Source organism: Mytilus californianus, unplaced genomic scaffold (genome assembly GCF_021869535.1).
Source record: "Mytilus californianus isolate M0D057914Y unplaced genomic scaffold, xbMytCali1.0.p SCAF_1, whole genome shotgun sequence".
In the NCBI taxonomy this organism is placed as follows: Eukaryota; Metazoa; Mollusca; class Bivalvia; order Mytilida; family Mytilidae; genus Mytilus; species Mytilus californianus.
In genome coordinates, this window is record NW_026262581.1 from 127618176 (window position 1) to 127630720 (window position 12545).

At 31.3% G+C, this 12545-nt stretch overlaps 1 protein-coding gene across 2 annotated transcripts; it reads left to right on the forward strand.

The window, feature by feature from the left end:
- The first annotated feature begins 1 nt into the window (after position 1).
- LOC127733807 (armadillo repeat-containing protein 7-like) lies at positions 2 to 11941 on the forward strand. Of its 2 annotated transcripts, none has more exons than XM_052243143.1 (8): positions 2 to 56; positions 2170 to 2278; positions 3175 to 3273; positions 4807 to 4875; positions 8771 to 8837; positions 10265 to 10335; positions 11046 to 11137; positions 11638 to 11941. In XM_052243143.1, the coding sequence occupies exons 2-8, from the start codon at positions 2170 to 2172 to the stop codon at positions 11713 to 11715; spliced, it is 585 nt and encodes a 194-aa protein (XP_052099103.1). In that variant the 5' UTR covers positions 2 to 56; the 3' UTR covers positions 11716 to 11941. The 2 variants fall into 2 exon arrangements, with proteins under 2 accessions (XP_052099103.1, XP_052099113.1); XM_052243153.1 differs by having other exon boundaries at positions 3 to 42.
- Positions 11942 to 12545: the final 604 nt, after the last annotated feature.

Sequence of the window (12545 nt, forward strand, 5' to 3'; positions counted from 1 at the left end):
TCCAATTTCCAATGTTTATTTCCGGGTAAATAGAAAGTAGAAGTAAGTGGTTCGAAGTAAGTAGTCTTCTTTTCAATCTGAAAAAAAGCAAATATCAATAAAATAATTTGACATTCTTATAATCTATCAATGCATTTGACATTGTAACAAGCTGTGGTGAAAAGCTGTACAAAAGCTTAAGTTAATATATCTGGTTCTTGGTGGATCAGCATTTGGCAAAATGCATACCACATCTCCTTATTTTTATATTGTTTACTATATCAGACATGTGCTACCTTATCTCTGAGATAACTTTAACCACGGGATTGACAACTTCACGTTATTGCCAATCAAAATCTGTTGAATTCATTGACTTCTGTTAGGTATAATAGTAATCGCAGCTTATCAGCTCCCTGCTTTAAGAAGTGATTTGATTTGCATGGTTTTTTATGCCCCCCTCGTAGCGGTGGGGGCATTAAGTTTTACCCTTGTCCGTCTGTATGTACGTACGTACGTACGTCCATCCGTACGTCCGTCCGTACGTCCCAAAATTGGTTTCCGTTCTCTAACTTGAGTTTGCCTCAACAAAATGTTATGAAACTTATACACAATGCTTATTACCTCAAAACACAGATCAATGTTGAATTTTGGTGGCGTCACTTTAACCGTTATAGAGTTATGCCCCTTTATAAATGGAAAAATTGCAAAATTTTTAGTTTCCGTTCTCTTACTTAAGTTTGCCTCAACCAAATAGTATGAAACTTATACACAATGCTTGTTACCACAAAACACAGATAAAATTTGAATTTTTGGTGGCGTCACTTTAACCGTTCTAGAGTTATGCCCCTTTATAAATGGAAAAATTGCAAAATTTTTAGTTTCAGTTCTCTAACTTAAGTTTGCCTCAACCAAATAGTTTGAAACTTATACACAATGCTTGTTACCACAAAACACAGATCAAGTTTGAATTTTGGTGGCGTCACTTTAACCGTTCTAGAGTAATGCCCCTTTATAAATGGAAAAATTGCAAAATTTTTATTTTCTTCTAAATATCAAGTTATTTTTAAAATTGGAGTTATCTTCCTTTGTCCATGATTATAGTTGAATCAACTAAAATCAATGCTTTATACAATGCAATGTTTAATTTTGACTTCCACTGATAAAACACAGATCAAGTTGAATTTGGGTAGTGTCACTTTAACCATTATTGAGTTATGCCCCTTTATAAATCGAAAAATTGCAAAATTTTTAGTTTCCATTCTGTAACTTAAGTTTGCCTCAACCAAACATTATGAAACCTATACACAATATTCATTACCACAAAACTAAGATCAAGTACAAATTTTTTGTTTCCGTTTTCTAACTTTAGTTTGCCTCAACCAAATGTTATGAAAGTTATACACAATGCTTATTACTACATAATACAGATTAAGTACGAAATTTAGTGGCGACACTTTTACCATTCTTGAGTTATGTCCCTTTATAAACATAAAAATTGCTGAATTTTTAGTTTCCGTTCTCTAACTTTATTTTACTTATCAATCGTAATGACATGTGATTTGTTAGTCCCTGAGCTTCTGCTTCACTGCAATATTGGACTTTCAAATTCTTGGATTTTCCCATATATTTCCAATGTAACGTACAGTAAGAGTCTATTGTCACGATTAATGACGTCATTTATGCAAATTTAACTGAGATATGTTGTCATTTGTTTTTAATTAGAGGGCGAAATGGAAGATAATTTGTATGCTTTAAATGTGTTTTTCTCTATAAATAAAGTCTTTACTTTCTTACAGAATTATACTTACTTACTGTACAAATGAATATTCCAAATTTGTTGGGTTTGTTTTTTTTCTGTTTGTTTTTTTTGGAGGGGTAACATATACACGTTACAAAATATGGATCAAAACACACGAAAAAACAAACATATCATGTATATAGAGTTTAAATAGATTAATCCAGAGATGTGGCAATGTCCTCTCACTCGATTTCATTTTCAAATTATTTTTTTTTCATTTTGCTTGAAACGATATATGTCATGTTTGTACCCAATTTGAATAATTCTTTTATATAAGTTTTATTCATCCTCTTGCCTACAAGACATTGGTGTAACTTATTTTCACTATTGCATTTAATGATCACAACAAAGACTTTTAGTTCATTGTAAGTAAAACATGTATATTTTTACAGATGTTTAGTAGCAAGGAGCAATTAGATAAAAGAACAGGACCTTATGGTATTGGAAGACTAAGTTATTTACAGTCTCTTGTCACAGAATATCAAGACACAAACAGCCTTGGTAGGATTCACTTACACTAGTTCAATTTATTTATATGCTTAATGTAAATTTCAAGATTTATAAGTTAACTCTGGTAGGCTTATATTCATCAGAAACAATTGTAAATAGAGGATGTGATAAAATGGCCATTAAGACAACTATCTACCAAAGGACATTAAAGTGACTATAGACACATCTACAGGTTTCTAAATGTATAGACAAGGTGAAGCAATAGGCAAAGGATCATGCTATAAGTAAACAAGTCTCACTCAAAAAGCGTGTGGAAAAATTTGCATACATATAGCTTCCACTCTTATATGACATAACTCAACAAAATTTAACCCCCTTTCCAAACAATTTTGAAATGAATGATAAAAGATTTCATGCTCTAAAATGTCTAAACTTTATAATTTTTTATGTTTCTCTAAACATTTCTTAAAAACTTGAACTTTTCTGAGTTTTCCAGGAGCCTTAACCTATATTTGGTTAAAACATATCTTTTGTAATTATCGCAAATACAAATGAAAGGAAGTATACCGGGGGTACGTCAGTAAGACAGCAACCAACAACACAGATAACCGAAAAGATATCTAGAGGTCAATATACAGCCTTCAACAATAGACAGGTGTCTATACAAATATGTAAAAACCTACGCAATGTAAATAACTCTTAGTTGCAAAGTAATTTAACAAGGACTATCAAATATCTGCCGTCAAAACCAAATTACTTGAAGGAAAAAACTTTCAGATGACTAATGACTGCCTCTGAAGAAGTTAACTCTTATAAAGCAAAACATGAGTCTTTTCACCTGAAATGACAGTTTGACTTTAGCAAAGGAGGGCAAGCAATTGACTTGAATTTCCAAATGGTTTTTGACTTTGAGCTAGTTCTTTAGAATAGATTTATTTTATTGACAGAATCAAAGCAGCAAGTGTTGGCAAACCTGGCAAACTTTGCATATGACCCAGTAAACTATGATTACTTCAGAACATTGAACATGCTGGATCTCTTTCTAGGTAATTTTTGATACAAATGCAACACTTTTTTTCCTTACAACACTTGGATTCAAATTAATTGTCACTCAGCTCTTAAATTGTAAGTACATGTAGTATTACAAATTGCTGAAGTGAATATTGTGAAGTTTTGTATGAACCAAATAAATATATGTGAATTTGGTGAAATTTGTATGTACACCAAATATGCAAAATATGGGGAAATTGTGTATGTACACCAAATATGCAAAATATTGTGAAATTTTGTATGTACACAAATATGTGAAATATGGGGAAATTTTGTATGTACACCAAATAAATAAATGTGAAATATGGTGAAATTTTGTATGTTCAGCAAATAAATTTTCTTTCATTTAAAATGTTACACCACAGTAATACACCTTATTGCTATTTAGTCCCATCTGGAAAAAAACAGTCACTTAGACAACTTCCTGTTTGGGTCAAGTGACGCAAGAACAAAGGACATCAGTAATGAGCTGAGGGTAGTAAATGTGTAGAAAGTGAACATTTTGAAATTTGTATAGTTTATGATCCAATTTTTTATTCACAAATTACAGTAAAAAAATGCTTTGTTTGAATTGTTTACAATGGTTTAAACATAACTTTTTGAAAAATTTTATGCGCAGTACACTGTTTAAACAGGGCCCCAGATAGCTTCAAGTGGTTTGAAAGAGTTGTGTAATTTTAGAACTTTTCTGGATTGGAATAAATAGTGATAGGTGTATTAGAATCAAGTCATTGCTTTTGTGTTAATTGTAAATGGAATAGTATTCATCTTTCTAATGTGTCCTGAGAAAGCATAGATAATTTGATTTAAAAATTAAAAGCAATGTCTCAAAAGTTTTAAAAATAAATGGTTTTCACTGGTTTGAAAATTTCTTAATTGGCTTGTGTCTGAATATTTTGGGAATTAGATGAAGAGACGACATAAAATATCTGAAATCTGCATACACCAAATTTCTTTGTAGAAAGAAACACAAAGAGGACAGTGATGGACATAAATATCTTTTTGTTTTGTCGTCGGGTTAAATGTAGATGTCTTTTCATTGTGTTGTTGGGTTGCTGAGTCATTGAGATATACCCCATATTTCTTTTAAATTCCTACTTACAAGAGTTCTAATTTTGGAAATGCACATAAAATTGGTAGGGTTTAACTAGAACTAAGCCTCACTCCTAATATCACGATCAGTGGGAAAATAAATGATTCCACTAAGTGTTAAATGCTATGTTTTTCTTATTGGGCTTATACTTGGTGGTTTAATTTATGCCTCTGTCTTTTAAAATTTGAAATTCCTTATTACTCTGTATCAGCCCCATCCGTCAAAATTCATAAGACTACTATCCTTTCAGTTAATTCCTAATCCTTAAAAAAAAATATAGGTAAAACACTGAAATGGAATCAATATTTATCTTAAAAAAAATATGAGATATATACATGCAGAGATGAAACAAAAATGTATCAATAGGTATGTGTTTAAATTTTTGTGAATTTTGTTTTTAGAAGATTGAGTGCAGGTGTTAATGTTTATGTTGTAGATGCTATTGAGGAAACAGATGACCAATTGGTAGAATTTGCTGTGGGAGGTATATGTAATTGCTGTTTAGGTAATTATGATAAAGTTGAGAATGGAAACAGGGAATTTGTCAAAGAGACAACAACCCGACCAAAGAACAGAAAACAGCCCAAAGCCACCAATGGGTCTTCAACACAGCGAGAAAATCGCTGACCTGGAATCGGGATTCCGCTAGCCCCTAAACAAAAATGCGTACTAGTTCAGAGAAAATGGACGTCACACTAAGCCCCGAAACATATAAATGAACCAAAATTAAAAAAACATACAAGACTAACAAAAGACGGAGGTTCCTGACTTGGGACAGGCACAAAAATGCGGCGGGGTTAAACAAGTTTTGTGAGATCCCAACCCTCTCCCTAAACCTGTAGCCAATGCAGAATAAACAAACACACAGCAATACCCACAGTAAAACTCAGTTTAAAAGAAGTCCTAGTCCGATGTTAGAATTGGTAACAGAAGAAACTAAGCAAAATGACAATGATAACATAAATTAACAAAGGACTACTAGCAGTTACTGACATGCCAGCTTCAGACCTCAATTAACTGATTGAAAGATTATGTCTTCATCATATGAAAATCAAGCACAATCCCTCCAGTTAGGGGTTTATTATCATACCATCATAAAATATACGAGAAGAACATAACCCGTATCATGCCAACAATTGGTTTTAGAATAAATGTGTTTATTTTTGATGCAAAGACCCTATGAATGAATCAATATTAATTCCAATAAATGCCATCTTTAATGAGCTGACAACAGTATCATAATTATATCCCTTCTGAATAAGTCTGTTTAAAGGTTTGGTTAGCTTTTGAGGTAAATGACGACATTTTTATGCTTTGTATAGAATATTATCATAAAAGATTGGATGTGAAATACATTTTGTACCTGAACGTATAAAATGTCTGCACGTTGATTTATATTTACGAATGATGTCCTTGTACCGATGATAAAATTAAGTAAATGTTTTGACAAGTTTGTGATATCGAAAACCCTGGTGTAATAATTTTTCAGTAATACAGCGATTTCATTCATTAAAATCAAATACGTTGTTACATACACGAGCGAATCGAACAAGTTGAGATATATAAACACCATAAGACGATGACAAGGGAACATCACCATCTAAAAATGGATAGTTAACAATAGGAAATGAAAAATCATCTCTTTTATCGTAAATTTTGGTATTAAGCTTCCCGTTAAAGATAAAGATATCAAGATCCAGGAAAGGGCAGTGTTCATTTTTAGTATTAGCTTTATTTAAAGTCAGTTCAGCAGGATAAATCTCTTTAGTGTACATATCGAAGTTGTCAATATTGAGAGCCAATATATCATCGAAATATCTAAAAGTGTTATTAAATTTTTGTATCAGATGTTGTTTCGATGGGTCGTTGCTGATTTTAGTCGTAAATTGTAATTTGTAAATAATGACCTAAAAGAGTTTGAACATATATATTCGCATTCTGACTTTTTAAATGCCCATTTAATTAGGTGTGTGAATTTTTTCTTAATGAGATTATGAGGCAAAGTGGTATAGAGGGTAAAAAAATCAAAACTTTGAACAGATTCGAAATCACCAATATGAGTATACAATTTATCAAGTACTTCCAACAAATATTTGACACTCCAAAAGTAATTAATTCCACTATTTTCAAAGGCCTTATTTGAACAATTTATTACCAGGTTTTTGATTGTACCAAGTGTACTAGTAAGTAGGATAGACAGTTTAGTAGTGGAACAATGGCTTGAAGACGAAATAAATCTGTATTTGTATTAAAGGTGTTTTGTGCAGCTTTGGAAGCCAGTACATAGTTGGAACTTTCATGTTATTCGGTGCTGCTTGTAAAGAGGTAGCTAAAAGCAGTGTTCTCCCCAGGGCCTTTTAGCATCATGGTTATATGATGCTATAATCTTAAATGTGATGCTATCTGAAGTGGTTATTATTACAGATTATGTTATGGATGTGATGCTATAATTTTTAGAAACAAGATGGTATTTCAATTTCCCCTGTTTACCAGGATGCTAAATGAAATATCTGGGGAGAACACTGGCTAAAAGTTTATGTTTGTTACAGAGGTCATTTTCCAGAAACATGGAGTCAGTCGGATTGTTGGTGAATTCGTGATTTCCTTTTGCAGAACCCCAATGTAAAATTTACGTCAAACGATAATGATGTTATTGTCAGCCTTATCAGCTAAGACAAAAACAAATTCCTTGGCGAGTTCTTTTAGCTTATGTTTGATACGAGGAATATTGCTAATATGGTTGTTGTTAGGAGTAAAATGTTCTTTAAAATGTTTAATACGAATAATTACTATGTTCATTACTGAATTAGAAAAAGAATCTAAGGATTTTTCTCCTTTTATCCATTTCGTGCAGTAAGTATGGAGTGAGTCGTGGATATTGTTATGGCACTCATTCCAATTAATAATTGACGAGGGACGATATTTAGGTTCCTTACTGAGGAATGATTTCAACTCTCGGTCATGGACAATGTTAAGGTCTCCTGTTATAACATGGGAACTGGGGCCATAAATATATTTGGAATTACTGCAATGTTATGACGTAGGTGTATTGTCACTGATATTAACATCTTTACGCACTTCGATAATTAAGTACATATTTCCGTGTAGATTTTTTATAAACATAACAAATAAGAGGGAGTTCAGTATTATCAAAATAACCAGAAATTTGTTCTTTTACGGAATGATCATTAAGAATACCAGATGCAGGGATCAGCACAGGCTATTTTATGGTACTGCTCCTTCATCCTTGAATTTTTAGCACACCCTTGGATATCCAGCTCCACTATTAACTTTCTCTGCATAAACAATCAATTTTGAGACTACTGGTACATGAGATAAGTTTGGAAAATATTTCTTAATCAGTATAATTTTGAAAATCTATTATTAAGATTTATTTTTTTGGTCATAAAATTAGGATACATTATAAATAAGAAGATGTGGTATGAGTGCCAATGAGACAACTCTCCATCCAAGTCACAACGTATAAAAAGTTAACTATTATAGGTCAAAGTACGACCTTCAAAACGGAGCCTTGGCTCACACCGAACAGCAAGCTATAAAGGGCCTCAAAATGACTAGTGTTAAACAATTCAAACAGGAAAACCAACGGTCTAATCTATATATAAAACAAGAAACGAGAAACACCTATGAACCACACCAACAAACGACAACCACTGAACAACAGGCTGCTGACATACATACATATATATATATTTGTAACAGAATTGCAATTGTATGATATTTAATAATTTGTTTCAACAGTTAAAATCATAGTAATAAGAGTAAGGACGCATAAATAGAAATATAAAAACCTCCTATTTAGATTAAGCAATGCAAACTTACATTTCAAATTTAACTGTTGAAATATATACTGATTAAGAAATATTTTCAAAATAATCTTACAAAGTATGCAAGCTTGTTGGACTAATGCATTTATGGCCCAAATTATGGGCGTATAAATTTATAACAGACTCTCAATCAATAAATCACTCTGATTCCTGCATTGACTAACCTTTTGTATTTTGTCTAATCTCAGTCATATGGTGATGGTCCAAATATGTCTGTCCGTTTGTCAGACAGTTTGAAACACATCAATACAAAGAGAACATTTGACTATTTTTTTCTACTATTGTACCACAATGACAGCATGTTCTGCCTATTGAATAACAGTAACAAATACAAAAGCTATAAACACACTTCATAATCAGTTCATAATGTAATCTATCATATGTTCCCGTTCTACAATTCTATTTTGAACATACAATTTAATTCCTCATTTACACAGCGGTGTGAGACATTTTGTTAAGCTGAAGCAATCTTGTTTAGTACCTGATTAGGTTTAAAGACAATATGGGTTTGACAAACTTTGTAATATTGATTAACTATGTTTTATATTATAGATAAAGAAAATAAGGAATATATCCTGAAGAATAATGGTGTTCAGTTGGTAATTAAATGCTTATCAAGGTAATTCTTTTAAGATATTCAAAATCAATTATGGGAATAAGATTGAGAATGGAAATGGGGAATATGTCAAAGAGACAACAACCCAACCAAAGAGCAGAAAACAGCCAAAGGCCACCAATGGGGGTTCAACATACGAGAAAATCCTGCACCCAGAGTCGGGCTTCAGCTGGCCCCTAAATAAAAATGTGTACATTTTTGTGTACTAGTACAGTGAAAATGGACGTCATACTAAACTCCAAAACATATAAATGAAAGAAATCTGAAAATAACCTTTGATCAATCCTATGAATATGAGTTAATTTCTCCTAAAGGGAGAGGAGGACAAAAAAATAACAAAAATCATACTCTTTGCAATTTTTTGTTTAATAAAAGAATAAGTACTTTTACATCAGAGATTTGTCAGACCATTTTGATCAGAATTTGGGACTCTAGTGTTTTTCAACACTCACTCTGAAGATTGTTTTCATGCTTTATTCAACCAAACTACAAAGTTCCTGATTTTGAATATTTTTGATGCAACAATAACTATGCTTTTTCACCTTTCCAAGGGAAGATAGATTTGATTTTCTTCTGAATATTATCATTTATTTTTCTTATTTTGTCACTTTTTCCCACTTAAAATTCCTGTTTTTTTGCAACATGTCTCTGGAGAACTTAGGTTAACCAAACTGAATCAAACTAAATGTGCAGATGCATTATGAGAAAATTATTTGTCAGTAAGATTAGGTCATTGTGGCTTTGACCCCAAAAATGCAATGATTATATAAAATGAATGGTAGAAAGCCAAAAATCTCAAATTGTCATTGTCTCAATACTTAATTTCACAGCAGAAACTGAAAATCTTGTACGGGGGATATTGATACCTCTATGTTGACGGCTCTAGTTTAATGGAGGAACTGGATCCCCCACCCTTCCTTTTTGAGGGGATACATTTAACCAGTTTTCTTTCTCTATGTACTGAAAATGCATGTTATATCTCACTAAACATTACACAACCAATAAATCAATCTACTAGTATGTGAAATATATGTCTGTAGACTTTACACAAACAACACTCTATCAATCAACCACTCTCTGATGTTTGGGAAAGGAGGGAAGACATTCACAATTGTTTTACATTTATAACATACTCTTTTGTTGTCCTGTAATGTCCATTTTGAACACTAATTTATAAAAATAATTATTCTTTTATTAAAGATCACATTGTTTAGTCTTATCTGAAATAAAGAATGCATTTATTAATGACATAGTTAAAAGCTGATGAAAAGATTTGAACATAAAATATTCAATTGTTTTAAATATATGTGCTGCAGTACACTTTGACATTACTTCATCACTCACACATTATACACTTTACTTTCCTTTTAGCAGTCCATTCACTTTACTTTCTTTTTGTCTGTCCAATTTCTTTAATTTCTTTTTGATAGTACAAATGAAGAAACAGTATTGTCAGCCATTACAACCCTGATGTATCTGACTACACCTAATTCTAAAACAGGTAATAAAAACTCTTCTTTTAATCATTAAAATAGTGAATAACTGACTACCCATAATTTTAAAAATAAAAAAGAAACTGCAATAGACTATTATAACATTAATGTATGTATCTTATTCTACTTGTAGACACCTTGGAAAATAGGGCATGTGAATTGGATTATCATGGTTGTATTTAAAATTTGCATTGTCAACTGAAAAAGTACATTTAGTAATTTCTAATGGTGAAAGAAGTTGGTGAACGAATTGCTTTTGAATCTGTACAATAATTTCTATACATTCAAAATGTTTTTAAAAGTTTATAGAACATAACATATCTGCAAAATCAGTAGTGGGCAGATAGACTTATATGTATAATACTGGATGTCTACACCAGATTCTATAATACTGCATGTCTACACCAGATTCTATAATACTGGATGTCTACACCAGATTCTGTAATACTGGATGTCTACACCAGAATCTATAATACTGCATGTCTACACCAGATTCTATAATACTGCATGTCTACACCAGATTCTATAACACTGGATGTCTACACTAGATTCAATAATCATAGCCTTATTACATATAATAGGACTACTGGAAGGTAGCAAAATATGTATTATATTGTTCTATATAAGATTGTGTATGGCTAGTTTCAACTGACATTCAGTTTCATACACTGGATAATTCATTCCATGTAAACGTAAGAAATGTCTTTTTATTTTTTAGAAATATGCAGTGTACCCGTTGTGGAATGTATGCTGAGATTTAGTCAAGCTTCCAACAAAAGAATTGGTAATCTAGCTGAGGTATTTTTACAGGTTGGTAAACATTTTATTCAGCTTTCTATTATAAGAGGTTTGGACCGTAGGAAGGACAAATACTCCTATTTCAGAAATAAGAAAGTAAGGGATCGAGTTGAACCATTTACAAAAGTAAAACTGCTTTCCTATGAAAATTTGGTAAATTTATGTTTTCATAAAAAATTAGCAATTCTGATAACTGTAGTTCCACAATGAAATGACATCTGTTAATTTATTCAATAGTATTGACATCTATAACTGATGATTCTTCATCATTAGAAGTATTAAATGTAAGCATTTAGAAAAAAACACATCTGCTTTTGTCTACAAGATTCATACTGAATGCAAAGGGATTCGATGGATAGAACAAAGAACAGAAAGTACACAAATGCTATTATTGAAAATCGTAAATTTCATTTCTTTCTATATTTCAACACAATTTAGTATTAAAATTTCTTTTCATTTTATAGAAAATGCATTATTTGTTAATTGTAAATTATGCTACTTGAAATTTACAGGATTATTGTACCAATCAACAAAAAAGTGAAGCTCTGAAGATACAAGCACAATTCAGTAATCAAGAAAATACAACTTGACCTTCATACCAAAAGTTCTTTGCATCAAAGTACCAAAATCAAATATGATTGAATACTGTGAAGTCAGTCAATCATTAAATCTTAAAAGTATGTAGCTGCACAGATCAAAACATTCTGTAGAGAGAAGGCTGAAAATAGTGGACATTTTGTAATGTGAAAATTTTCAATATTCCAGTGAACTGATGTGCAATATATGATTTTTATTTTAATAAATTTATGTATTTTGCCATGTTTTTATGTCTTCCAAATCTTAGATGTTTATCACAATATAACCATTCATTAAAATTTCTCAACCGCTATAGATTTGACCATTAAGATAATCAATAATTCTTTTATGGTCCACTGAAGGCAAATATAACAACTAACAGAAGTTATGATGATGCAGGCCATAAATGTGACAGTTAATATTTAAATTTCATATCAGAAGATTCATGTACGAAAATTTAGCATACACTACAATTTTAACTACCAATTATTATTTTTGATACACAATACTTTTAGTACAATCTCAACCAATAAAAGCATAGTTTGTTATAAGTGAAAAAGACAAATGACAGCAAATAATAAAATGAAAAATTTAGAAAAATTTAAATAATTTAGAGTGTTCTCCCTTTAACTATCAATTTGGTAATGATAATAATAATAAATTCTTTATTTTAGATTAAGGAATATATTTCCCTAATACATAGCTCTGATTCCTTGTCCGAATTTGTGTATACTTTTGGTCCTTTTTTATTTGATTGGCTCTTCGACATTTGTATTAAATTACGGATATTCAAATATTTTGGCCTCAATCATCACTGGAGAGACATTAAATATCAAAATGTGCA

Bases quoted from the DNA above. Each gene is read 5' to 3' on its own strand.
- LOC127733807 (XM_052243143.1), top strand. From the start codon at position 2,170: ATGTTTAGTAGCAAGGAGCAATTAGATAAAAGAACAGGACCTTATGGT. The intron at 4,876-8,770 runs GTAATTATGATA...TTTATATTATAG, and splicing joins TATATGTAATTGCTGTTTAG to ATAAAGAAAATAAGGAATAT. The intron at 8,838-10,264 runs GTAATTCTTTTA...TCTTTTTGATAG, and splicing joins GTAATTAAATGCTTATCAAG to TACAAATGAAGAAACAGTAT.